The sequence below is a fragment of the Pocillopora verrucosa genome, chromosome 6, assembly GCF_036669915.1.
Source record: "Pocillopora verrucosa isolate sample1 chromosome 6, ASM3666991v2, whole genome shotgun sequence".
In the NCBI taxonomy this organism is placed as follows: domain Eukaryota; kingdom Metazoa; phylum Cnidaria; class Anthozoa; order Scleractinia; family Pocilloporidae; genus Pocillopora; species Pocillopora verrucosa.
Window position 1 is genome coordinate 25,449,078 of NC_089317.1, and position 26,705 is coordinate 25,475,782.

The window sequence follows — 26,705 nt, forward strand, 5'->3', positions numbered from 1 at the left end:
ACCCCCCATCGCTACCCCCCATCCCTCAAAAAAAAAATTAATAAATAAAAAGATGAAAAACATTTTTGAAACAAACGTCAGAAATAGAGACTAAATTTCCGTTTGGTTCAGTGGGCTAACAAGATATTTTGGGGTTCGGCGAAATCAAGATTGGAGTTAAACAATCTTGTAAATAACAGTGTAAATAAAAGCCAAATGCAACCGCCAATGATGAGCCAGGCGTTAGGTGAGAACTGAGTGACCATCCAAATAACTGACAAACCCGCAACAATTCCCCTGCAACATAAATATTTGATGGCCCGCCAACAAATACAACTTTGGAGAAAAGAAAAACTTAATCTGAAGCACTGGAATCATGATGATTGAACATCTTAAGAGCTGCATTTCTGTTGAGCTGAATTTTCGCCGACGGTAAAGAGGCAAAGTGCGCAATTTCTGTTAATATACATTCAATGCATAGATTATTCTGCTTGCGATGTTCAATACAAAACACACATTTTGTTCCTCCAACACACTCTGTTATTTCTTGGCTTTTGTTGCCGACGGAGAAGCATTTCGCTTAGACATTCGCGAGGCCGAAGCAGACTGTGGTTTACGCACTTTCTCTCCCCTCCCCCGTGAAGGCGTCTTCCTCTGAGAGCCCGACGGGGTGGTAGAGGGAGGAGGTACATCAGGGTCCGTGGTGGGGGTGGGGCTTTCTGCTCGCCGGTTGGAAGCTGTCTTCACCCCACCACCTGTCAGTCGGACACATTCCTCCCTGTGCCTTGCATTCCACGCCTTCAGTTTACACGACTTACTGCAATAGAAGACCTCTTTACATCTTGTACAGGCCGACAAGCGAATTGCTATTGAACGTCCACACTCATAACAATATCGAAAGCGGTTTTTCATCACTTGCTTTCGTTGTTTCAAAGCTTGAGTCGCCAGTGCAGATATGCTCATGTGGTCAGCGGCCTTAGTCACTGCAATTCGCAGACCGCAGTTTTCGTCTCGACCTGGAGACTGGGGTTTAACGGGCGGCTCAGGAGCTCTGGACCCTAAAGAACATGGAGTGCTTTCCTTGCTACCATCAGGAGCTGGTGACAATTCTGACTTTCTGTCATCTTTCTGTTGCTAAAAACAAAGAGGAATGATATATTAATGATCACGATCTATCCAAGCAACTATACAATCACCCAACCATCTTTCTCTCGCTAGAATGAAAGAAAGATGAAGATCGCGGTCAAACCAAGAAAAAATACAATTGCCTTAAAATTGGAGGTAAAAATGGCTCTTCAACGACCCTACCTCATTATCCATTCCAGGACTTTCGCCATCGATTCCAGTGATAGCCTCGACTTCACGATCTGCTTGAGCCTCGATTTCGCGGACCTCCCCTTCGTCTTCACCAAAGATCTTGTTTTCAAGTCGGAAACTCACTCTGCTACATCTCAAGGTGTCTCTTTTCTCAGCAAGGGAGGTGTCATGCTCTTTCAGCTTGTTCAGTCTGTCAGATGACTTCAGGATACCCCAGGTGGACTGAGGACTTGTATCTACATTCTGTGTTCCTACGGCGAGAAAAAAAAATACAACACAAATTCGTGTTTATTAAGACGCATCCAAAAAGGATAATCAATCAGGTGAATCTGAAAAAATTAAATCTCTTATTCTGCTTATATCACGGTAACAGCATAAAATGAGGAAAAATCACAAGCAAAATATCATGGGCGAACCAAAGCTTCTCTAGGTCGACAAACGCAGTATGAAACGACGTATTACGACAAGGGATTACATGCAAGGGTCGGGGAGGAGGTCTACACTGTCCCACATTTAACCCGGTTATGGTAGCCTTGAATGTTTCCCGTGATTTAGACACCAAAAGACGTTAGGTACCATGAAGTTTTCAATAGAATATATTCACAACTCACCTTCTGCTTGTCTTTCCGCTTCCTTCAGCTGTTTCTCTATCAATTCCTTTTCTTTCTTCAACACTTGAGTCCTTAGCAGATCTCCCAGATGATCCAACATTTCCCGTCGCGCATTGTAACACTCGCGTTCTGTTGCCGTGAGGGCATGGTATGGAGTATGAGCAATCTTGCGGTCCTAAAAATCAACAAAAAGGGAGGCAGTTAACGTGGCAGAAACCCCAAGAGGGGACAGGTATTTTCAGGGGCGTAGCTAGGGGGGGAGGGGGAGGGGGAGGGGCTAGGGTGCACGTGCGCTTTCCTCTTTGGAAGTTTATGTAAATGTGAGATTAGTATTACATCACAGTTTAACCCGTTGTAGCTGTAAGATGATATGGTTTGAAACGGAACTACACAGACAGTGTAGAAAAATGGTCTTTTTCTCTAAATTGTAAGGAAAAAGTTCTCAGCCCAGTTGTTCAAAGGATGGATAACTCTATTCGATGAACAAATCGCTATCCAGCAGATAACTGTTACCAAAACGTGCTGCGCTATCCATCGGATAGAGATTTATCCAGCAGATAGTGTTATCCACCCATCAAACAACCGGAGCCAACTGTTAAGCAAAAAAGCGGACTTCAGAATTGCGACCAAAATTTTGTAGGATGCCCCAGGCGCTCCATATTACAGCTCTGTAGGATTGTAACTGCTTACCTGATAAAACACACTATAGGCATAATCAACAACGGTTCCTGGTGGATATTTCTGGTTCACGCTTATCGGGGACAAAATGTTTGCACCAGCTCTCATTATCTTGTTTATCTGATCATTAAAAAAAAACAACAACAGATTATCAAATTATATCCAATTTGAAAGATTACTTGGAGCGTTTCTATTGTTCTTAAGTACACGATGCTTGTCAGGTAAATTTACATTAACTTTCAACTAATATTGACATCAAAATTAGCTTACTAGCTTTATTCTTCCAGCTGGAGTCCTTCTCCTTTCTGACATAAATGAAGTAGCTGCACATAGTGCTGAACCTACTCCTTTGGAAAGCCGCAGACTGGGGTTGGCTCCATGTTCCAGAAGTGTGTCTACAGCCTGTCAAAGGAACGAGGAGAATTTACAAACAGTTTCAAAATTTTCCTTTTGAAAGTGAGAGGTTTTAAAGCTGAAATATCATTCACCCTGCACTAGATTACCTCAGCATTTTGCTAGTTGGGCAGATACATCAGTACTACTTATTTTTCACATGGGTAGAAAGAAGCATTATGAGAGTTAAAGTGTGTTGCCCAAGCACAAACACAATGACCCATGGAAGTCTTACATGTGTACCCCTTGATATAAAGAGATTCCTGAGTGATTATGGTTTACAAGGATATCATATCTTACCAAGTCATTACCACTACAGATTCCCAAGGAAAGGGCAGAATGTCCTTCACACAGGAGATCCGGATTGGCTCCATACTCTAACAAGAGCCTTACAACAGCACATGATACCTGAAAGCAACCATGAAAATCAAACCTACCCAAAAAGTTACTAAAAGTAATGTAACTACTGATAGCAAGTATGCTGTATGACACAGTTTTCCTTGCAATACAAAAAATGTTTGTCACCTCAGAACTCATTGCCTAACTTTTGAAATGCCTTCGTGGTGGAGGTCTTCCTTTCCTAGATGTTTCACTGATTGCTTATCACTTACTCAGACCACAACCTAAGGGAGGGGATAAATACATCCCAACTCATGTTGCATCTACTTGTAATGCAGAGCTGTGAGACAAATTTTGAATTGTTTCTTCAGACTGTTGAATATTTAAATTAATTGAAATGGAATATAGATAACAAAGAAAATGCTTTTTGATGAACATAAGGGTATAAAAAAAATGTTGAGTCCCACAATGAATCCAACCTCAGTCACCTTTAGATTCTGTGCTCCTAATTATTATGCTAGAAAAATTAAGACAACCTCAAAGAAAAACACCACAGTGACAAGAATGAATCAAAAGAGAAAAAAAGAATGGAGAAGATGAATATGGACTCAGTGCTTGTCTAATTTCAGGTGTGACTTAATGTAATACCTGGTCATTATCTTCTCTTGAACATGCTATATGTGCTGGTGTTCTTCCATTTTCTTCATAACCAAATGCACAGTCTCTTATGTTTGGGTCAGCACCTGCCCTCAGCAACAACTCCGTGATCTCCACTCCTGTTTGGTCAGGCAGAGCTACAGCAATATGCAAAGGAGCAATTCCCGATTGCTGGTTACAGTAGACAAAAACAAAGTCAAACAATAAATTAAGTAACAAATACCACCCTTTAGCAATTCCACTGTAGCTTTGATATATCATAACTTTACACAACGTCAATTCATAGAAACTGTTCAAAATTCTATTCTTGTAACATGCCAATCTTAATAGATGAAAATATGTTGTTGTACAACTAAAAACAAATGCCACTTACAAAGTAATAACAAAAAATGCTGATTCTCACCTCTTTTGATAATTTTGCAGAGGTGTCAGCTCCTTTCTGGAGTAAAATCTCAACAGCTGCAGTGTCTGCAGCTTTCACAGCAAAAAAGAGAACTGGCATTGGAAGAGATGATGCATTTGGATTTGCACCTCTCCAAAGCAACAAACGAACTGTTGCTTCAAGGTGAGGACGTCTGCAAGAGATGATAGCATCTGTTGATCACAAAACCTTTGTACAGATGGCAATAGAATATGTTTGTATACATATCCAGTTTTGTGGCTTTCTGATCATCACACTGGATTCTGGATGATAAGGTGCAGAGTTTGGGCCTTTACTAAGGATACCAAGTGTAACCATCTTGGAAAAAACAGTTTACAGGGTTTAGCCCTTCTCTCAGTATGGGAGCTGCATAAAAAATTCCTTCACTCCTGCTCTCTTCAAGTTACATAAACTGGGATGTGACACCATGGTTTTGACCATTTCAGTTAGCTACAGTGTGATACAATTATTAAGAAGGAAATTAAAGTATTTAGTTTACCTTTGCATAGCCAATAAAATTTGTTTGTTCTGCTCCATGCTTTTTTCACTGTGCAAATCATCCCCTGAGTCTGATGGCTGCCTTGTACTAGTCATAGCACTCATGATACTAAACAATGATGGATCCAGCACACTCAATTTACCAGTTTTGGGATCAGTCTCCTCATGAGTCAATGAAATGTCACTGACTGATGTCAAAATTCCAGAGTTAAGCATGTTATTCCCACCAGGCTGGATGATCAGTTTTCCCTCATTGTCAGAACTTTTCTTAAAACCAGATCTATTAAAATCTAATTTACTTTGTAGGCTATTGTTCAAGTTGTTTTCAAGCTCTGCACTATCACTATCTGTATCTACAACTATTCTGTCATTGAATTCAATAACTTTGTATGGCATCTTTGAATTGTTTGTTTCATCTTGATTACAGTTTTCATTTTGAATATTTTCAACACATTCATCTTCAGAGTTTTCCTCAGCATCATCAGAATCGTTCAGGTTTTTTTCAAGTCTGCTATCCTCAAGCACAACATTCTGCCGATAATTCCGATGAATATAAATTCCTTTCTGTTTATCTTCCTGTATGCAATTAAACAAATTTTCGTCAGGAATGGTCTCAGCAATGTTATTCTTCCAGGTGTGTTTTGTATAGAAGAGAACATGACAGGCAGCAAGAACTGATAACCCCTCATCATTCAACTTATTGACATTGGCACCATTGTCCAGTAGGCAATTGATAACATCTCTGTGACAATTGACCTTGAAAAAAACAAAGGCTCTCATTACAGTTGTGGGTGGTAATTGAAAACAAAGCAATGAAGACATATTTGTCTCCACACAATTATATGTACAAGTTATATGGACCAGGAAAGTGACAGAAGTAAAGCCAACTCCATGGCAACACTGAAGGGGGGCTCAACTTGACTCCTACATTTCCTTTTTTCCTTTTTTTTTTTGTTTTTTTGTTATACATCAAAAGAACTTGCATTACATTAGAATGTTAAGGAAAGAAAAAATTACATCAATGAGAAAATAAAATGGGTAGTGACAACACAAAATATGCACTGAAATTAGTAAAAAAAAATAAACTAAAAAGATGAAAAAAATAATGATAAAAAAATTTTACATTTTTTGTAAGTATGACTCTAGCTATTGCATCAATGTACAAATCCCAACCCACCACCCCCAAATAAGAGGCAGCCATGCAACAAAACCTGTACAGAAATGTAAAAACAACTTCATATGAAATACTCACTGCGGCAGCAAGTAAAGCAGTATAGCCAGTCTTATCAGCAACATCCACATGAACTTTTCCACTTTCAATCAAACTGCGAACCTTGAAGCAATCTCCAGCTGCTGATGATTTTAAAAGTTCCTCTGATGCACGTTCAACAGGGCCTTTAGAACCTTTGTTACCACGAACACCTTCCAAAATATCCAGGTATGAGAAAGAACTTGGAATTTGAGACAACACTTTACTTAATTCCATGTCACTGCTACCTTCAAAGTCTTGCAATGAAGGGGTATTGTTTCTAACATTCTCCCTTGCAGTATTGGCTCGTATTACTCTGTTAGACAAATTTTGACCAGCATTCACATTGTAGTTAGAGTAGTGCTGGAAGAGGAAGGCACTGTCCATTACAGAGCACAGTTTGATTAACCGTTCCCCACACCAGAGTCCAACATCTTGTTCATCATTAGAGTATGTCAATATTCCTGGACCATCCCTCTCATCTCTGCGATATATTCCCTACAATTAAAAAAAACAACAACAGCACCTTTCACTTGAAGTCATTTCAAGGACTCTGACTAATTGAGTTAGTTGAACATAATCACTTGTAGAGTGATTTTTTTCACTTCAAATTATACAAACCTCAAATTTATTTCCACTTGGAAAGAAAAATGTACCAAAACCTTCTTTCTTGTCATTTTCAAAGTGACCTTCAAATTTTGTACCATCAGGCCAGGTATAAACTCCTTTTCCATGCCGTCTGTCTCTATAGAACTTTCCTTGATAGCTCTATATGAAAAAATTGCACTGTCAATCAGAACCTCGCAAATAGCAGATGCAGGTAAAGATTCCATTCTCACTCAAGATGTGCATACACCAGTATTTAAACAATTGCAGTTTATTAAGTTTCTTTGATTTCTTTTTTTCACCATCCCTTGCTTAATTGTGAAGCTGCTACCACTATCTTAGAACCATTTGAACTGAGAAATATGTAGATGTCAACACGAAAGCGCAGCATAAACAATTGGAGCTCTGTCCATAAGTGAAAACATGGAACTTGCATTCACAACCGCCTGACACACTCTGTTCACATTAATTGCTCTCCTATGTGCACTCTCCTTTCAGATCTATTTTATCTAACTTAAGCCTATCCTTTCAGAATGCAATTAGAATAATTTTCAAAAACATAGAGCCACATTATAGTTCGCAGAAAGAAGCCACCTGACAGAGCCGCCGGTATGTTTTTATTATAAACAGAGTCCCCTAGGGAATTTACACATCAGTTTCGTAGTGTTTACGCATCAAATTGGCACTATTGAGTCGATAATTTTCATACATAAATGAAAAATGAAAGGAAAATGAAAGTAATAAAAGATGTTTAGCTGAGATATCTTTGCCGGGATCAATGGTGGCGTTTTCGAGTATACACTCAAAAAGTTAATCGGTCAAATTAACGCCATTCACTTTAGCACCCAAACCAAACTAGAGGCAGCTTTGGTGTGGAAATTTACGAGTCAATATCCTTGAAAATCTGGCTTTTCTGTTAATTATAAACTGCAGCTTAGTTCACATTTTCCTTGACATCTTTGCTAAGCGAAAGTAAAACATCTCGAAAATTTAAGTAAACATCGAGTAGAACTGTCCTAGAATTGAACGAAAAGCAAACAAGGACCTGTTAGCGGCCAAATTAAATATTCTACAACACATTTTGTTCCAGAATTACAGTTTTTATTCTAAGCTGAGTAAACTAAGTTAAACCCGTAAGACGCCTACTGTCTCAAACATAATCCCCGGTCTTGTCATGACAATTACGGAAAACTGAACCAAAATCGCGAAAGCAAGTCCTTCACTTAAACAAATTGACTCTATTTCAACGCACAAGTCTCACACCCTATGTATACAGTACCTTCTGACTCCGAGAACACATTTAAAACGAAATTTTGGAGGTGTATAATATAATTTGAAACCATTAAAAAAATCGTTTACTAAAATCGAAGACGGCTAAAAAACCGCTTTCTCCGTTACGGCCATTATCTCATCTCTTACTACAAGTACCTCTTTATCAGCCCAAGTCAGCGTTCCAGAACCATGTCGAAGATCGCGTTCAAAAGCGCCTTCGTACGTTGAACCATCAGGCCAATATTGTTTCCCATAGCCATGTCTTGTGTTATCTACGTATTCTCCGTCATAGCAAGCTCCATTTGGCCACTTAAAGATCCCCTTACCGCTCTTCTTGCTTCCCTCGAGTTCGCCGTGATAAACAGCACCGCTCTTATATTCCCGTCGGTATTGGCTTGTGTTTAATCGCAACACACGATTCGTAGAGGAAAAGTTTGTCCCCCTTCGCATACCTCGTAACACACAAGCAGTATGCTCTTCGTATAAAAAACTGCGATGCTCGGCACCCTAACAGAGGATTCTAACGCCGATAGACGTAACAAATATTGACTGCTCATCTGCATTGAATGAAGGCGCTGAGAGCTAGCTGGACTGTCTTTGTTGTCAGTGTTGCTAGGTCACCAAATATGGATAAATGCTGTTTGAAGCGAAACAAAAGAAGCCAGACGAGAAAAAAAAAACATCCTCTTCAACTTTAATTGACTTATACCCTTGACTTTATTTCACGATTCATTTTTTTTTCAAAAGTTGCATATTTTTGAAAGTTAAAGGAAATAATTTATGCAATAAAAATGGACTTACTTAATTTTTAAATAACTTGAAATTGAGGGAACTTTGGATTTGAAGAGAAAGCATGACTCATTGAATGTAAACAGGTACTCAAACCTTTATGAACATGCGTACTATCAAAAAATGTTTGAAAGTAATTAGAATCTAAAATTACTCAGGGAAAGACTAATGTCAAATTTCCCCTTCAATGTAACAACACTCTTATGCAGGAGCTCCATGAAAAATAAAAATTATCACACAGGGAATTTAACTTCAAATTGTGAAACCTTCTTCATTAGAAATATAAAACTGAAACTAACTCATTGATGGTAGAAGGGTTTTACTTATTTTTATTGTGGTTAATATCTTTTTATCATTCATCATTTTATGTTAACAAAGACTTCTTGTTATCTGTAATTTGATTTAATGCTTATCTTGTCCCTCCCACATGAGTAAAAAAGTACTATAAGTGGGGATGAGGAAGTGGGGGGGGGAGAGAGGGAGAGAGGAGAGAGATGTGGTAAAAACTTGAAATCCCAAAGGAGATCGCAACCGCAAAAAAAGAGCTTCCAAAATTTTATCACACGTGGGCTTTTTTACTTTAATTTTTCATGCTGCTGTTGTTTTAGGTTAGACTTATACTTAATTTCATAAACATTTGTTTAAGCTATATCAAAAGTAAATATCCAAAGAAATGTAGCATTTTTGAGACCTGTATGTTTACTTGTGATTGTCTTTTAATTGAAAAGAACTTTGTAAACACGCCAACTGTAAATAAAATTAATGTTAATAGTATTGTAATACATGTATCGTAATGTAGTGTATGCATAATTAGTGTAAGTATAAGTATCAGTAGTGTAAGTAGCAAGTACAATGTAAGTGTAATTAATACTGTAAGTAGTGTAAGTGATCGTCTTGTAAATAAAATTGTTAAAAAAAAATAAAAAAAAGTGGTAATTCCAATTAAACTTAGAAAATGTCTAGCTAAAAGTCTATCTAAAAAAAGTAAATCACAAAATATTACATATGTATCCTTTTAAAGAAATTTATTTATTCCCCAACAAGGCAGTTGGGATGAAAATTTATAACTATTTTTAGGAAGTCAATGAAAATGAAAACAAGTTATAATCAATCCAGGTGCAAATGTATATTCCCAGCAGCCTGTCAATAAATAAGAGTCCCAAACCCCTTTGTTTTTATGCTTTGACCTGGGAATGGTTTGGCTGAAATTGTCCAATCAATTCAAGTCAATTATCCTGACAACATCCAACCAGGTAATACTAATCGACAAAACCATGGCAAACTGTAAATACCAAGAAATATATATATTCCTTTGTCCAAGAGGTTTGATGCTTAAGTTATGTAATATATATGTGACGGGTTTAATAAGGAGAAAAATCATGGACAAAAGCATGGAGCCAATACGAGCAACATAATTACATAAGTATCCAAATTAACTGGTCAAAAAAAATGTTCCAAACTCAGAAAGGTCCTCACACTTTCTCCTTTGCAATTTGCCAGAGTATTACACCTCCTGAGAGCTCTACACTCTATTCAAGGAGGAGAGTTTTAACAGAGAATAGTAAAAAACCAGGTCTGCAGAGTTCCATGTTGTAAGATGTCAGATATAGACAAGGTGGGTCAGGATACCCTACTGATCCTACTTTAAGAGGTCCCATCTATGATCAAAGTAATTAAAAAATTTGGTCATTCAGGCAGGTAATCAATGTCAATTACACTCAGAATATTTTCCACCATATTATTACCATTCTTAATCTCCTGATTAACCATCAAATTAGCAAAATGGCTCCTGAGGTGCTCCAGAGCTCTCTTGTTCAAATCATTATCATGTTTTTCCTTTTCAAACTCACTTCTCAACCTGTTGATTTCTTTCTGTAACTTTTTAATTTCAAGCAAATGCTGTTGTGTTATAAAATCCTCATAACTTTTAAAATTTTCCTCTTTTTCTTTTTCCATTTTATCAAGCTTAAATTGGAGATGTATCTTGTTGAGCTTCTCTTGATTCAATTCTGCTTGCGTTTGTTTGAGCAAATTCTCTGTTTCATCTCTTTCAATTTCTAATTGCTTACGTTCCTCCCGAGAAATTTTCAAGTTAGCGTGATATCTTCTCAAATCTTCTTTGAGTGCTCTGTAGTTAACTTTTAACCTCTCATATTTCTTTTTCAATACTCCTAAGTTGCATTTGACAGCTCTCTCTGATTCAGCGACGTCTTTAAACTTTCCCTTCCAAGAATGAATCTCCTCTTGTGCCGATTCTAACATGGCGGCGAGCTTGAGATTTTGCATTTTAGCTTTCTGTAGAAATCTACGCAAAGTTTGCAGCTCATTTTCATTCCAGATACACTCATCTTGGTCCTTACGCTTCGGTTTGCTCTGTCGTTTCTTCTGTTTTGAAACGATTTGTCGACTCTTTTCCAGTCGCTCCACAAGAACTTGGACGTCTTCATCAGTAGATGTTTTCGCCCTTTGCTCCTCGAAATAAACTCTCCTATAAACGTCATCGAGATATTCAAGCTTTTCTGAACTTTTCTCGCCTTCTTCTGGGCTTTTCAGCAATTCATCTACGCTTCCAAACTGGAATTTTGGAGGAAAAACTTCTGCCACCCAGTGATCCGCCATGTTGAATACGATAACTGTCAGGCGTTCTCAGTTGAGACGAATTAGGCTTGGACTCTAACGTTGAGAGTGGCGGGAAAATGCGCCGCGGGAAAGCTCAAGTTGTTTCTGCACCAAATTCATAGGAAATATTCTAAGCACACTTTACAGAACACCTTACAGGTAAGCCTCGTTTTATATTTGAATTACAACGTGAAAAATGATGATAGGTCGATTGCAATAGATTTCGCGTACTATTTAAAATTACTTCGAATTTTAATTCGAAGGAAGTGCATCAACATCTGGCCAGATGCTGTAGTTACACTGACATTAGTGACATAACCCTTGAAGTTTTCGGTTCAATAGTTTAATACCTATCCCTTTTGGCGGAATTGAGTACATGGCCTAGACAGGACCATACTGATATTCTGTAGTAACTCAAACTGTTTATTGGCTGATGTAATGGAAAAAATGAAATATTTACATAATCTGTTGACAATGTCAACTCGCCTCAACGGCATAATCGCGCACGAGCTCGCTGTAAAGCAAAGTTCAAAGTTGGCTTTCCCTAATCAGCAGTGTGCATGTAAAACTATGTCTTCCTGATAAATTTCCTAATTTCACCTCTAAATTCTACTTGTTACATCACTTGAAACTACGAAAAAAAAATTGACTCTTAAAATCGATTCAGACGAACAAAGAAAAGACATATTCAGCAAATTTCTACATGTTGTGAAAGTCAGACTCACCTTATATGAGCCTTTTTCTGTATATACAAATACCCCGTGGACTTGAATTGTGCGCACAATATGTACGCTCTTGTTTTGCAAGTGATAGCCTTATATTTACCCAAAAATTAATTTTCAAACCATTTTATATTTGTCTTAAGAAACTGTGCAACCTGACTAGAAGCTATTTATTACAGCATTTTGCACCAAAAGCGTGTTTTACTGCCTAAGCTAGTTCTTATATGGTCATTCAAATGATTATCTAGTCTTTTTTGGCATTGTGTTGTGTCTTTATGTGCCATCTAAGGTGTGATGATGTAATGAAAGCCTTTTCGCAGAATTGGCATTGGAAGGGTTTCTCTCCGGTGTGTGTTCGCTCGTGTGCTTGGAGGGTGCCATACTGGGTGAATCCCTTAGGGCAGTACCTGCACCTGTAAGGCCTCTCCCCGGTATGTTTGTACATGTGAGTCTGTAGGTTGCGGTACTGAGTAAAGGACTTGGGACACACTTTACACTTGTATGGTTTGTCATCGCTATGAATGAGGAGATGGCGTTGTAGATGACCGTAGCGAATGAATGAGGCCGAACAGATGTCGCACTTGAATGGCTTCTCTCCTTTAAAAATAAATGCAAAAATATGAGATGGTTTTCAGTAAACAGACGTGTTCTAAGATGGAATATCTACGTAACATCAACATCGGGTTTCGAAGTAAGAAAAGACTCAGATTTTGCCTCTCTTCTCGACTTACATCAATTGTCTTATATTACTAACTTCTTTTTAATGCTGCCCTTGAACTTTCCAGTATCCGCTTGTATTCCTTGGTGAGGATCCGACGTTCTTATATGATCTTTTCCTATGTTAGCTGTTAATGGACTTTTTCAAGCTGAGGATCTCTTAAATATTACTTACCACTCTCCTTGCAGAATTGATTAGACGATGACTTCTCGCTATTTCAGAGAAGATATCTTATCGAGCAAACAGGTGGTGAGAATAGATGACCAGGAAATGTATAACAGAAGGACAAGAGAGTTGCTTATCAGACTTTGAAAGTCTAAGATACAATTTTGAGTTAGCCCTACCTTTGTGTATATACATGTGTGTATGCATCTCGTCCCTCCTTGTGAAAGCGCGCCCGCACTCCTCGCACTTGTAAGGTTTCTCCCCAGTATGTAGGCGCACGTGCATCTTCAGGGCACGTGACGTAGTAAATGCAAATGAGCAGACCTCACAGACATAAGGCCTCTCTCCTGTGTGCATGCGAATATGCGTTTTTAAGCCACTGAGTCGGGTGAAATCCTTGGCGCATAGACGGCACTTGTACTTTTCACCATCTTTAATGAAAAGATCTTTGACTTGTTCACGTGCCAGGAAAGTGAACATTGCTGAGAAGGGCAAAGTCCCTGGCACTCTGGTAGTACCCCCCATATGCGAAAGCACGTGCTTTTGAAAGTTGCCAAACCACGTAAACTCGCGGTCACACTCCTCACATTTATATGGCTTATTGTTGTTATGAATGAGAAGATGGCGCTGGAGATCACTAGGGCGAGTGAAGGACATCACACAGTAGTTACACTGGAATGGCTTTTCCTTGTCCGACTTAGCTGCTTCTTCAGAGACAGGGGTTGAATCACGCGAGGGAGATTGAAATGGTTGCCCCAGGAATGAAGCGATAGAGGTAGAATCTTCTGATGGTGGAAAAAGAATCGGAGTTCCCGGAAACCGGGACATTTGATTCTGAAATTCTTTTACAACGTTATGAACTGATTCCACGCTTGTTTCGTATTCGGACATATCCAGTGGTTCCCAACCGTCCCATCTTGGGGTATCCATGGCAGATGGCTGGATTGACTCATTTTCCTCAGGGCGGGGATTTTTTTCTTGTGTTTGATTAGTTTTAACTAACAGAAACAAGGAAAAGAACAAAATTGAACTTTAAGGTGATGCAAACAGAGACTCGCGTCGGGGGGCTGTAAGGGAGTTTCAATGTTATTTACTCATATCTATAAACACTGTCAAAACCTCCATGCATTTCAGACCCCACAAGTATTTTCTATTGTGCAGTTTGATTTGATTGAAATTCAAATTATTTTTTAAGCTTTGTTAACTTCAATGTGGTTTAATCCTCTTCACGTATGTTAAATCGTAAAATTTAGTTTACATTTGTCTTTGTCTTTCCTTACCTAAAACTTTCAAGAACAGATATCGAGGTAAAAGAACTAAGGAATGATAAAACGTTTTTTAGTTTGATGAAGAGCCCAGATAAAGTCTTCGAGGTCATTCTTTTGGTATTGTATTATGGGACACTAGGATGCTATGCTGTCGATATAGCATTGGCAACACGATTACTCCGAAGTTTGAAAATAATCATTTGTAAATGATATGAGACTGGAAGTCCCAATAATTCTGTCAAAAAATTTTGAAATTAGATATTTTTGTTATTTAAAATAACTGCAAAGTCTTACTTTTATAATTAAAATCAGACGATTATAACTATTCAGAAAAGTCCAAGCAATACACGAACTAAGGTCTCCTACAAATTACCGAGCAAAGCGATCTATTTACGTTTTTTTCTCATTAAAGAGTACTTAAATAAAGGACTCTTAACATTTTCTGATGAGCTGAAAGGGTTGCACTGCATGCTATTTAAAATGGAAAATAAAATTAAAGGAAACAACTTAAAGACAAAGATTTGAACGGCAGCCTAACAGATTGAATGTACTGGTATGTCAACTGGAAAGCGGTCGAATTGTTAAAAAATTAGGAAAAATCAGTTTTTCATTATCTTTAAAAACGGCCACCTTCGGGTTACAGAACAATCTCATAAGCCCGATTGCAACTGGCAAAAATTCATTTCTACCGCTTCGCCAGCGATGCTGTGACTTGTTTCTTATGAATTTTCCTCCCCGGCTCCACTTGTTGGAGCCCTCCACTGACATAAGCGTTCAAAAAGGTACCAGCGAAATGTCGGGCGTAACCTGACAAAACACTTAAGGCCACACAATAAAAAATTTCACGACACGGAACGTAATAGCGTCAAGTTATACCTGCCTTGCTAAAAAAAAGAGGAAACATTTAAAATTAAGTAAATATTAGAGACAGTAAAACAGCGAAATAGCTCTCGCGGGCATAATATTTACATGCGACAAGTTTCAAGAAATATTGTTCGCTACTGACCGAAACAAGCAAATTGATGAGGTCTTTGTTTGTCTTGTTTTTTAAGGTATTATCCATCAGTTGCATGGAGGGAGTTATGGTTTGATCTTTAAGATAAAGCAACTGGCTTCGAAGTAAATTGATGTCATGTTCCTTGTTTCATTCCAGACCATATTCCTTGTTTCATTCCAAACCAGCAGTGAATCAGCGCTTGTTTTACCGAGTCGAGTATCAGCAGATGCCAAAAGGAAATGAAATTTTTGCTCACAACTAACGACCCTCCGGCAACGATTTCAGCCCTTTGAATATTCCGATGATAGAAACAGATACTAACTCCCGATCGATATAGCATGGTTTTTGTTTCACCCCATTCAAAAGTATTCTTCAGCCGAATTTGTACATGTACGGTTGGGTTAAGTTTAGGATATCAAAATGGGCAACTAATATCTAAAACTTATAATCGAAAACGTTTTAAAAAACAGAAAATATTATCAAGGGTGATTTGAAATCTATTTATCTTCGTTCTTAAAAAGACCTAGAAATTAATAGCTTGTTAAATTTTTAGAGGTTATTGTATAATTCCTTTTGACCGGCTTACAACAGCGCTTTTATCTCATTACCTTCCAAAGACTTTTTTTTCTGTTGGATGTTTTTATTACCAAAACCTGTATATGAACAGAGCCAAGCGACCCAAATGTAGAGATTTCTTATTTCGAGCACGAAATGTGCGAAGATTGCGACGTTAGAACATAGGGAAAGAATAAGTTAAATGAATTCAATCAATGTACAAAAGCGTATTATATTAGTTATTGTTGAATAAATGAAGGAGTGTGTTATCCTTGGCTCTTTTTTGGCATAGAATAAGAGGAGTTTTTTTTCCGAATCAAAAATTTTTGTACTTAATAAAACCGTTGCCACCTAACGTCCGAGCATAACAAAAACAAATTCGAGCACAATGCACATCGCACGATTTCTTTCCTACTGAATGATACTTAAAATGAAATCAATTATATTTAAAGGAAGCCAATTGTATATTCAGGAAGAAATTAAATGGACTAATTCTTTGGAGCCCATCGCGTTGCTTTGACCACACCGTACTGAGTTTCATATTATTTTAGGTGACGCAGTTAAATGAAAAGTCGAAAAACAGCCGGAAAATGTGTAGGCGTTAACTTTGTATCATAAATCTGGCTATAAGCTAATGTAGAGAGCAGAACCCGCAACTTCCAGCCATTTTTTTCTAAGTAATGGTTCCAAACACACAATTCAAGTAGTTAACCACTTAACTGTGACTTGTATAAATTTCCTGAAGGCTTTATACAAGGTTCGTCAAAACTGTTTTACATGTCAATATCAGATTCAGGGCAGTTTTACAAGCTGACAGAGAGTTCATTTTTCACACAAAGCTTAATGTGAGGACCACACTTTGTACAAAGCACTCCGATGAAGGGCATACTTCCAAATTGATGGCATTTAAAATAAAGGTTCAAATAATAAAATTTGTATCTCTAAGTGATTTCCGTGCGCCGCCTTTAAAAAGTGACTGCATGCATCGCTGCCCTACTACAATGCACGTCTTGTCCCCTAAGAATTTGATGCATTCTGTTTGTTTAGCGGTTCACCCATCTAAAAGTTTGGAATTGGGGTTGACAACTTGTGGAAATTTCCTGTGAGTTGTTCGTTGATTCTCTGCCATCTGAAAAGCACATGGAATAGCGGGTGGGAAAGCCCTTTCGCTGGGTTAATTTAACTTTGGCTTTATCTAGATAAGATTTAACCTGTGATATGCCAAACAGCTAAATAGAAAGAACATGAATATTTAAAAAGGGCCTTTTCTCGGATCGACCACTTTTAAACACCTGTGCTAAAGAGAGAAGCAAAAGGTGATTCTCTCAGCAGGAGACTAAACATTTAACGAAGGACGGCAGTTTTACTGTTCCAATCTTTGGTGTTCCATTCAATTCCAGTCCATGTATTTACGTTCTGACGAACTCTGCTACTCTCGTTTACATTTACCCCAAAATTACGTTTAATAAAAACATAATATAGATTTATAAACTTCTCTTTGTATACATAGTGGATTTTAATATCTATTTTGCGGTCAGTCCTCGTTACGGATATCTCCTAATCTGACGGATTTAAAATTGTCTATCATTAGCAATTTTATTGCGATTTTCACATTTTGAGTCCCTTTTTGCATCTCGCAGAGCTGTCGCATTGACTGTTAACCGTTCAAACTCGATACGATTCATTGATCGGGAATATTGTTCTATCAGACATTGAGTGCAAAACATTCAATTTCAATACAAGAGCACTCTTAAAGAAAAAAATTCTTTGAGAGTCTTGATTGTGGGATTTTAAACTATAGATGTTATCCGACTTGAAACAATTTTTTCTTTAAGTGAATTGATTATTTACTTTTGAAGATGTAGTGGTTTGTTGACTTTTCGTTGCAGGTTGAGTGAACTTTCTTCATGGTAAACTCGGCGGGGATTTTCAATGATTTCACCGATTTACTCCACTGTGATATGTAAAAACGTGTAGTTAATTTTCGCACCGGTGAATTTTTGGCTATTTCACTCCTAAGCCAAGGCACGAACCTTTTTAAAGCTATTCTTTTAACAGAAGAAATTCGTTTACGGAAAATTAGCCGGATTGGGGCGGGCATATTTGACATCTACTTGTTACATCTACAAGCCACAATATTTTGTAAAAGTCGTGATTTCAGCTACTTTCAACAAGATTTAAAAAGGCATTTTACCTTCTGCTCCCCTGCTGAGATGGGACGTTATTCCAGTTGATTTCTTGATCAAGAATGACTTGGGCATCTTGAATGGTAACAAAACAATGTTCTTGACGCTAGAGTAAATATTGGCGTTAGGGAACCAAAGCGAGCATCAAAACCTAGATTGACACTGAAATGGTTTTCTCAAGGAGCAATGTAATGTGCAACGCACCTGCCAAAAATTGACCAATCACATGGCTTCACGTTTTGCAGCGCGCATGCGCGAGCTATGCGCTTCACAATGGAGGAAGCGCACTTGTAAAGAGCGATATTGTTTAACGCTGTAACCCGTTAATTATTCCACATTGTTCGTTAGTTTTCTGGCCTAATTGGAGAGTTGTTCGTGTTTATGGCAAGAAATAATTGTACGGTTTGTACGAGGAGAGTGAAAATTTCTTAACAGCTGTCGCTAGCTTTATTTGTACGGATATGTTACTCAAGGCTATAAAAAGCTCTTTGAAAGCAGGAAACTTACTTTCAAGGAAGTTTACCGTTTTATTTATTTTAGTCTTTGTAGCACTTCAGCACTTTCCTATTACTCAATCACAACAACGGCAAACCTTAAATGTAAACTTTTTTACTCCATTTAACAATAAAGTAAATTTTGCCATGATTCTTACCCACAAACAATCCATTATGAATGAGAGAGACATTTGTAGAGGATTACATTAAGGCTTCGCAATTAAGAGTTCTTCTAATGAATAATTCTGTTTGCTTCAAAGTGCTGCTAGCCGTAATTACCTGACTAAACGCTACCCACATCAGAGGAAAATAATAATTGCTTTTTATGTCCGCAGCCGAAAATACGCCCAGTAAATAACATTTTCACGCTTTCCTTTTCAAATTTCCTCCCTCAGGGAAAGGAAGCGGCCAGAAATCTCTTCAAAACACGACTGATTTTTGGAATATCCTTTGAACAACCGGTAGTCTAGTTATATCGACAATACAACGGCGGTGGTTAGATAGATTTTCGCTTTGATTGCTAAATTACCAAACAAACCGCAGATTAAAGTTCTTGAAAGCTGACTGTATCTGTTAAGTAAAACAAGAACTATGGCATAATTTAACAAGAACGATGTATACACCAAAAGGTTATCGAACTCCGAAAAAAACCTGTTTATTAGACAGATGTTGAAATGGCGCAGAAGATAAGTTTGTGCTTTGCGTTGATTGTATGTTATCTCTAGGGAGCTTTGAGCGTTTGTAATAAATGGTGTGATTAATCTAATTTCAGTAACTAAGCCTTGAAGATTTAGCAGTTAACACTAAAACCATAGAGAGATTTTAGTTACTGTATATCTAGACATTGGTCAATTGATATGCAACTGGAATTAAGGGGTTTCTGAATCATAGGTCGTCGAAAATGCTAAAAGCAAAAATTTGCGCTTGTAGATTACAAACTTCGCTCTTTTTTATTTTAAGAAACATTTCTTTCATTTTCTTTTCTTTTTCAACTCTCGAAAATCAAAGATTATTGTACTATGCATATGGTTATGAACATCTTTTGTCAAAGAAAGCCGCTTCGGGTTTCTTTCTTTTGGTGTAATACATTTTCATTATCTGTACTCTACATCTGTGAAACCATTGCAGTCAGTTAGGAAAAGGAGTTCCTTTTTCTTTTAAATCAGTGGCCAGGAAAAAGGTACAATAATAACGGTACGTATGAAAATGATTGAACAAGTACACCATTCAAATTATATCTCTGTGATTCCCTGGAAATTGTATTCATTCATAGAACCTTTTGTTTCGAATTTTGTATTGTAAGCGTCGACATTTTGTATTAATCATTACTGAACCATGGACTACCCTTTTTCATTAATTTGGAGATAATTTTTAGGGGTTTGGCTGAAATTCAACAAAAGAACAAAAACACTCGCCATGGAAACAGAAACAGTCTCTGGAACACCTCTTTTTTACATATATTTTAGCAGCAAAAAACTTACGCGTGATTCCTGGAAAAAATTGACACACCAGGAAGAAAACCTACCTGTTACATTCGTTTACAGGTAAAATTTACCTAAGCAAGTACGCTGAAAGAAATCCGACAAATCTGTCCAGTTAAACGTTTTTTGAAGAAAGGTTTCGTGTCTCATGCGTTTTTACGAGTCTGTATTCAATTTGCGCTTTTTCATAACATAAAAGAAACAAACACAATGCATGCAATCAAATTATTTACTGATAGTGGTCGGCACTCGAATTTGGTTGGGACTGTGCTTCTTAATTAATAAACTAGTTTTGACGATGAAGACTTTGGCATCGAACGACATTAAATGAGATTAAAACAAACGAAACTAAAACCTGACATTGGCTTGCCACAATGCTTTATTCAAAAGCTCGATAGGATAATAGGAATCTACAGGCTTAACAGATAATTGGAGATGAGTCAATCCCATAAACAGGTCTGAGCGAAGTTTGTTATTGTTCTTGAACCACAAGTGACGCCAGTGAAATTAAGAAAAGAAGAATGGCATTGTTACAGGTTGGAGACAGAAAGTCAACTGCTATCCTTCTGAAACTCAGTCAACGTTTGATGAGAAAACATCATTCATTAAGTTATTTTCCAGTGCGCGTGCTAAGTACTTTGTGTACACCATGTGGCAAATTTTATTGTTCGGGGTTTCTTTTAATGAAAAAATTGTCTCTGGAACCCAACTGGTCGTTCTGGAAACTATTCGAAACCAAACACTAACGCAATGAGTAAACAGTTGCATTTTTTGCAAACATTTTTACTTTACTTTACTTTAGACTCATAATTTTTTTTTTCATCTTTTGTTTGATTCCAGACAGTTTCTTGTTGCTGAAAAAGACTAATAGCAAAAACCACAAAACTCCCACTTAGCAAATTAAACCAGGATTTAAAAGGTGACTGACAAATTGTCACATAAATTAAATAACAGAATAAAAATAAATCTGTTTCGTAATTAGAGGGAGACTGTAACTGTTCAAACTTTCACCATCGCCTCATTCAGAATCTGTTATCGCTCGGCCAAAATTTCACAATGAAACACAAAGAACTCGGCTAAATCCAGAACTTAAGCGACCATACATTTCTCTGGGTTTGTATTCATTGGCGTCAAAACAGCATTACACGCATGCGCCACTGCTCAAAGCTTCATAAATCATTCACACAAAAGTTCAAAGAAAGAAATATGTCAATTGGGTGTCAACACCTGTGGACATCAGGACTGTTGTTCACTGGAAAGTTCGTTCGAAGCCAAAATTTTCACACTTTGAGTTAAAGAGTTTGCAATTGTGTCTTGCGTTGGTAGTAACATCTGCTAATTGCTTTACTCCTCGTCCTGTTTTCACGTCCTAAAAACACCTTTTAGTAATTCTATTGAATTCGCTTTCACGGGTTTTTCCTTTATGCATTTGTTCGGTTTTTTTGGCCGACAGAAAAGGGATGTTAATGTTTTCTACCCCCTTCATCATATACAATAAAAATGGCTGCCTTAATTTCCTTCATGCGCAGAAAGAAAGATACCATAGATATTATTGGAATATGATGATTTCAGCTCTTTTTACGTAGATATTAACCCTCGAGCCCCAAATTCCCAAAAATAACTAACCAATTGGTGATAGAGTAGTTTGTGCCAGTTACGAAATAAGCCTGAACAAAACCCCCTCCCTGTTATTTTCTTTTTGACAAAAAAATTTATTTCCTTAATTTCCGGGAAAAATTCTCTTTCATGAAAAGCACAGGCTGAGTTTCGGCTATGTTTGAAGGTTGGTCTGCCTTTTAACTTATCTTTTTCATGGACAACAACTTCTATACTGCTGTGTCTATTTATCTGTGTTTCCTCCGTGAAAATATAAAGTTACAATTATATGATTCTTTTTCTTGACGTTCTACGTGTTTTGAAGAACGAACAGTTATAAATACGATTGTTCAATCAAAACCAAACAAAAGATATATCAATACATCTATCGCGAAAAATGAAATATTTCCTAGGTTAATTTTATTATTTGTTCCATGTGCGAGAAAATACCTGTGAGTTGTAATCTGGCTGAAAAATATAGTCAAGTTTTGAAATTCGTCACTGACGTATCTTCACACTAACTTGAATAACGAATGTGAGTAATCTTTTACAGGATTTCCAATAAAAGTAAGACCGTTCGATTAGAAATCTTTATTTTTTTCCCTATTACAATTGCATGCACTAACCAAACAAGTCTCTAATAGATGAGTTTGTTGCAGGTAAAAATCAGTGAACTATTTTATCCCACCAAACACAGCGAATCTGAATGAACACAGATATGTAAGCTAGGAAATTTTTTTACTATCGTGAACAGTTATTTCGTGCAACTATGTGTAAACCAATAAAAGGGATGTTAATTTTCAACAGTCCAAGGTTTTATTATTGTTATTATCTTAACCTAAATTTTTTAGCTTGCCAAAACACAGGTTGGTAGTGATCACATTTGTTTATCTCTTGAAGTCTGTCAAACCCCTTTTTAGTTGAATGCGATACTTAGTCTTGGAAAGGCATCCTTTCTAAATTAATAGAAGCTGGACTATCAAAAAAAAGAAAACAATTATAAACCTTGAAAAGCTAGTTGAGGGTTTCCTAATAAATATTGAACTGCTGCAAATTTGCTTTACTCGTTTAAAAAGCAATCGACATTCACTTCAAAAATCTGTTAATTGTACAATGTACGACCAGCGTCAGTTCTTTATAAGTTGAGAGAAGTGCGTTCGCGGTCCGCAAGTGCTCGTCATATTCTCATTTAGAGTGAGTAAAGGCACCGGCAGTCCTAACTTGTCTCTAGTCAACTGAAAGTTCTCACAGGCAGTAAGTTCTTTTCCAAAATTCTCTTCTTTTATTAACTAGAATTCTTATTAATAAGAACGAAATTCCAAAAACACAAAACATCGTATGTTAGCTCAACCCTCACCCACTGAATATGTGAAGAAAATTATGAAGAGTTACAAACACGGTCATATTTATGCGTGTAATGTACCTCTGTTATTCTAACATTTCAAAAAACTTAAGTTAATAATTATACACTTCAGCAGAGAACTTATGTTTTCATTCACAAATACACTGAGCGATGGAGAGATTTCATAGAACTTTTAACTGGTTTGGAGCAACAAGTAAGCAGTATTTATCAGTATGATGCACAGAAGAACAGTTTAAAGAACAATTCTATGTTATGTTTGCGTAACAATCGAAAAATCTGCGGTTGCTTTTATGCCAGGTGAATCCTTAATTTGCTTTCTTATTCTTGAACCACGCCTGAGAGCTTAGTCTTCACTTAAACGAGCGATTAAGTTCTATATTCTCTTGACGAGATAGCAATTGGCGCAGAAGCGAACCTTTCTGGAAAGACTAGAGGTTGACAATTTTACTCTTTCATGTGGTGATTTTACGCTGCCAACCAAATATACATATCTTCTTTAAAAATAAAGTCAAAGAGCAGAGATGTGTACTTTTATATTTTCTAACTTCGCTGAATTTTGTACGTTCTCATAGTTGATTAAAATAATTGTGAATCATACACTTTTAGATTTGTGATTTCGTGTTTGAACGGCCATTGCAACAGTTTCCATGACCAATTTTTTTGTTATGCAGGTCAAACAGACGTGGTAACTCAAAGCGATAACAACCTTTTCCGTTTCCTGACCGTGACCTCTAAAATTTACGATGAAACTAGACCAAAAGATATGAATTCATCGTTTGATGTTGTTGAAGGCAGGTATTTGAGCAAAGAAAATTAAATTCGAAGCAATCATTAAATACTTACGCCACAGCTGAATTGGTTGAAATGAAATAGCTGTTATATACTTAATTATTTTCTTTTATCTCGTCACTTGAATAAATTTAGACAATGTTACACACCGAAAGCGTCATTCCTGTTTACAACGATCTGTACTTTAGCTACGATTTGTAATTCTTTCATTAAGTGTGAAATTTCCAACGCTGTAGAACACTCCTTAGACTTCCTTACTGGATTAGACGCATTTCGATGAAATATTTTGAGGGAGCTTGGCATTGAATGTCACCGAAGCGCAGTATATGCATTTTTCTGGTGCTTGAAGTCTCAACCTTGGTTTACGAATGAATTGAATGGTCCGTGGGTGATAACACAGACTCTGACAAAAACACACAATCGGTTCTTGCTCAGGGTTGATATTATTAAAGATAGTCGATAATAGTGTTCTTTTTCGTAACCACATGTATATTCTAGTAGGATTTGTCCGCTTGGTTAAACCCGAACTGGGCTTCGAGCCGTGACGTCACCGAGAAAGACTCATCTCATCCCAGACCTAATGCGAACTCCCCTCCAGTATACAAGAGGGAATGCCAATTAAGGTATCAGGCTGTCACTTGCACACTCTTATTTGTAAAATTTATTTACCATACTACTTCATTATTCCCTGTATCAATCTATTAATTAAACAGTCAAAGTTTTATAAATCTCAAACGAGTTTTCGCTGTATGTCATTCAAGTACAACCTCGAACGGCGCCGAGGCCGACGCTCTCTAAAAGACCAGATGTAGTCGTTCAATATTGAAAAAAATGATTTCTTTTAAACGCCATATAACACTGAGCTGAAATGGCTTACTGCTGGATACAAGGTGTGAATTTCAGGGACGGCTAATGGTCGCCTAATGGTAAGGTGAAGTTCTCGCATTAAATGGAAGTTGTTTGTGCCTACAGACGGGTCTCAAGTACATCGGAGGATGTATAGAGTTCCAAAGTATCACGGGATGTATTGAGTTTCAAGGTATCACAAGGAATGTTGAGTTCCATCACGTCTCCAGCTTTTGGCGCAGTATTTCTCTCGCCAGTGGCTGCTACTCTGGAACGTTCCTTACGGCTCTCTCTTTTGCATAGAATCCGATAAAATTCGCGTCGATAATTCCCCGAGAAGATCACGTAAAGAATTGGATTGATGGCACTATTATAGTAAGCAAACCATGGGAGTACAAATATAACTTGTATGGGAATCTCCAGGAAAAATTTAAAATTATAAGTTGCAATCATCTCTAGAACTTGAAATGGAAGCCACGAGAGAGCAAAAACCACTATCACTGTTACTAACATAACAGTCGCCCGCCTGCTCGTTTTCTGAACTTTTTTATGCGCAATCGGATTCTGGTGTCCAGGTAATTTCCTCCTGCAAAGGCGTAATGCGGCTAGGAAGTAGGCTACAGTGATGGCAAACAGTGGAATGGCATAACCTATGACAAATAAAATAAGGGTGTAGATTTCTCTTGACAATGCTGACCAATCCTCTATACAGATCACAGTTTTTGTTTCTTCTTCTCGCTTTGCGGTCGCCACAAACATCACTGGAATCATAAAAGCCAATGCGCCAAGCCAAATTATGACGATCGCGAATCCCACAACCTTTGTTGTCATGATCGTCTCCAAAGGATATAAGATGGCAAAACTGCGATCTAAAGAAACCGCTACTAAACTGAACACTGAGGCGATCAAGGAACCAAATTGAGCTGAGTGGAAGAACTTGCATAACGCAGCGCCCATAAACGTGCCAAACCATCCACTCCAAATGAAATAGAATTTGAGAATATAAGGCAAATCAATGCTCATGAGAAGATCTGCAACAGCCATGTTGGCGATGAGAATGTTTGTTGAGTTCTTCATGTGGTTTACTGTGTAAACGACGTAAATAACCAACGAGTTACCGATTGTTGCCAGTAAAAAAGCAGTAACAGCCATTACCGTGACTACGATTTGAATGTCGCGCGGGATCGGTAATCTCCCGGCGGGTGGCGCTTCGGTGGAATTGTACGTCATGTTGGAGGCACCAGCAGGTCCTATAGAACAAGGCAAAGATTTAACTTATGAAATAGGTTTCCGCAGTCGGAACGTCGAGTCAGAGTCTTTAGCCTTGACAAATTTTAGTCATTGAGCACTGATTTTCAGTCATGCAGTAGAAGATAATCTACAAGACCTCTTTAGCGCACGATTGGTGAGTTATAAACAGAACTCTGAGGTAAGGCTAAGTCTGAGAAAGAAATAATCCTTTAAGTGGCCTAATTGAGGTGATCCACTTGAAGTATAATTATCGTTATTTCTGTCGTTGATCATTCCGGTTAACTGACATATTGATGAGGCTCAGTTTCTTGAATATAAAAATACCTTGAAATACTCAGTCATTTCCTCCAAAATTTTCGGGAAAACATTTTGTCGAAAAAGTGATCACCGGCCAAGATGGGTCAAATAGCCTTAAAAACGTGGTTTCTTAAAAAAACAGAATTGTTGAATGAGATTGTAGTAGTGAGTCTTGCTGTGTAATGTGAGGAGGAAGGGCTCGTCATAACTCCGTACTCTTTTTCCGCCCCTGGTTATTTATAATGCGTATTTGGAGAATTGTTCGTATCTCTAATTGGTAATGAACCAAATATTAAGGTACGAGTTGAGGGAAGGATATTCTATAAATTCGACAGTATGAAGTTAACCAATTTGCTCTCTTAAATAGACAATCAATCCTTGTCTACAGGGATCACTTAAATAGAAACTACAATACAGGCCCTGGTTGTTTGAAGGTTGGATAACGGCATCCATTGGATAAATCTCTATACGGTGGATAACGCTATATGTTTTGCTATCACTTATCCGCGGGATAGCAACTTCTCCATTGGATGGCGTTATACGCCCTTT

General features: G+C 37.6%; 4 protein-coding genes across 5 annotated transcripts; all 4 read right to left on the reverse strand.

Annotated features, from left to right (window-relative positions):
• Window positions 1–10: 10 nt before the first annotated feature.
• Window positions 11–8,596, reverse strand: LOC131783303 (ankyrin repeat and MYND domain-containing protein 1). Its single transcript, XM_059100067.2, has 12 exons — window positions 8,177–8,596; window positions 6,764–6,910; window positions 6,146–6,640; window positions 4,895–5,649; window positions 4,378–4,549; window positions 3,966–4,145; window positions 3,279–3,386; window positions 2,856–2,987; window positions 2,598–2,705; window positions 1,908–2,082; window positions 1,288–1,547; window positions 11–1,113 (listed from the first exon to the last, which is right to left on the reverse strand). Exons 1-12 carry the CDS (start codon window positions 8,468–8,470, stop codon window positions 520–522), a joined length of 3,420 nt encoding a protein of 1,139 aa, XP_058956050.2. The 5' UTR covers window positions 8,471–8,596; the 3' UTR covers window positions 11–519.
• A 1,017-nt stretch (window positions 8,597–9,613) lies between these two features.
• On the reverse strand, window positions 9,614–11,443 carry LOC131788520 (coiled-coil domain-containing protein 160 homolog). Its single transcript, XM_059105638.2, has one exon. The coding sequence runs from the start codon at window positions 11,426–11,428 to the stop codon at window positions 10,496–10,498; it is 933 nt and encodes a 310-aa protein (XP_058961621.1). The 5' UTR covers window positions 11,429–11,443; the 3' UTR covers window positions 9,614–10,495.
• A 448-nt stretch (window positions 11,444–11,891) lies between these two features.
• Window positions 11,892–18,176, reverse strand: LOC131773047 (zinc finger protein 678-like). Of its 2 annotated transcripts, none has more exons than XM_059089044.2 (3): window positions 18,048–18,176; window positions 13,213–14,031; window positions 11,892–12,747 (listed from the first exon to the last, which is right to left on the reverse strand). In XM_059089044.2, the coding sequence occupies exons 1-3, from the start codon at window positions 18,112–18,114 to the stop codon at window positions 12,395–12,397; spliced, it is 1,239 nt and encodes a 412-aa protein (XP_058945027.2). In that variant the 5' UTR covers window positions 18,115–18,176; the 3' UTR covers window positions 11,892–12,394. The 2 variants fall into 2 exon arrangements, with proteins under 2 accessions (XP_058945027.2, XP_066024848.1); XM_066168751.1 differs by lacking the exon at window positions 18,048–18,176 and adding an exon at window positions 15,308–15,431.
• Window positions 18,177–24,728: 6,552 nt separating this feature from the next.
• LOC131791528 (RYamide receptor-like) lies at window positions 24,729–25,838 on the reverse strand. The gene has a single exon (XM_059108901.2). It carries the CDS (start codon window positions 25,836–25,838, stop codon window positions 24,729–24,731), a length of 1,110 nt encoding a protein of 369 aa, XP_058964884.2.
• Window positions 25,839–26,705: the final 867 nt, after the last annotated feature.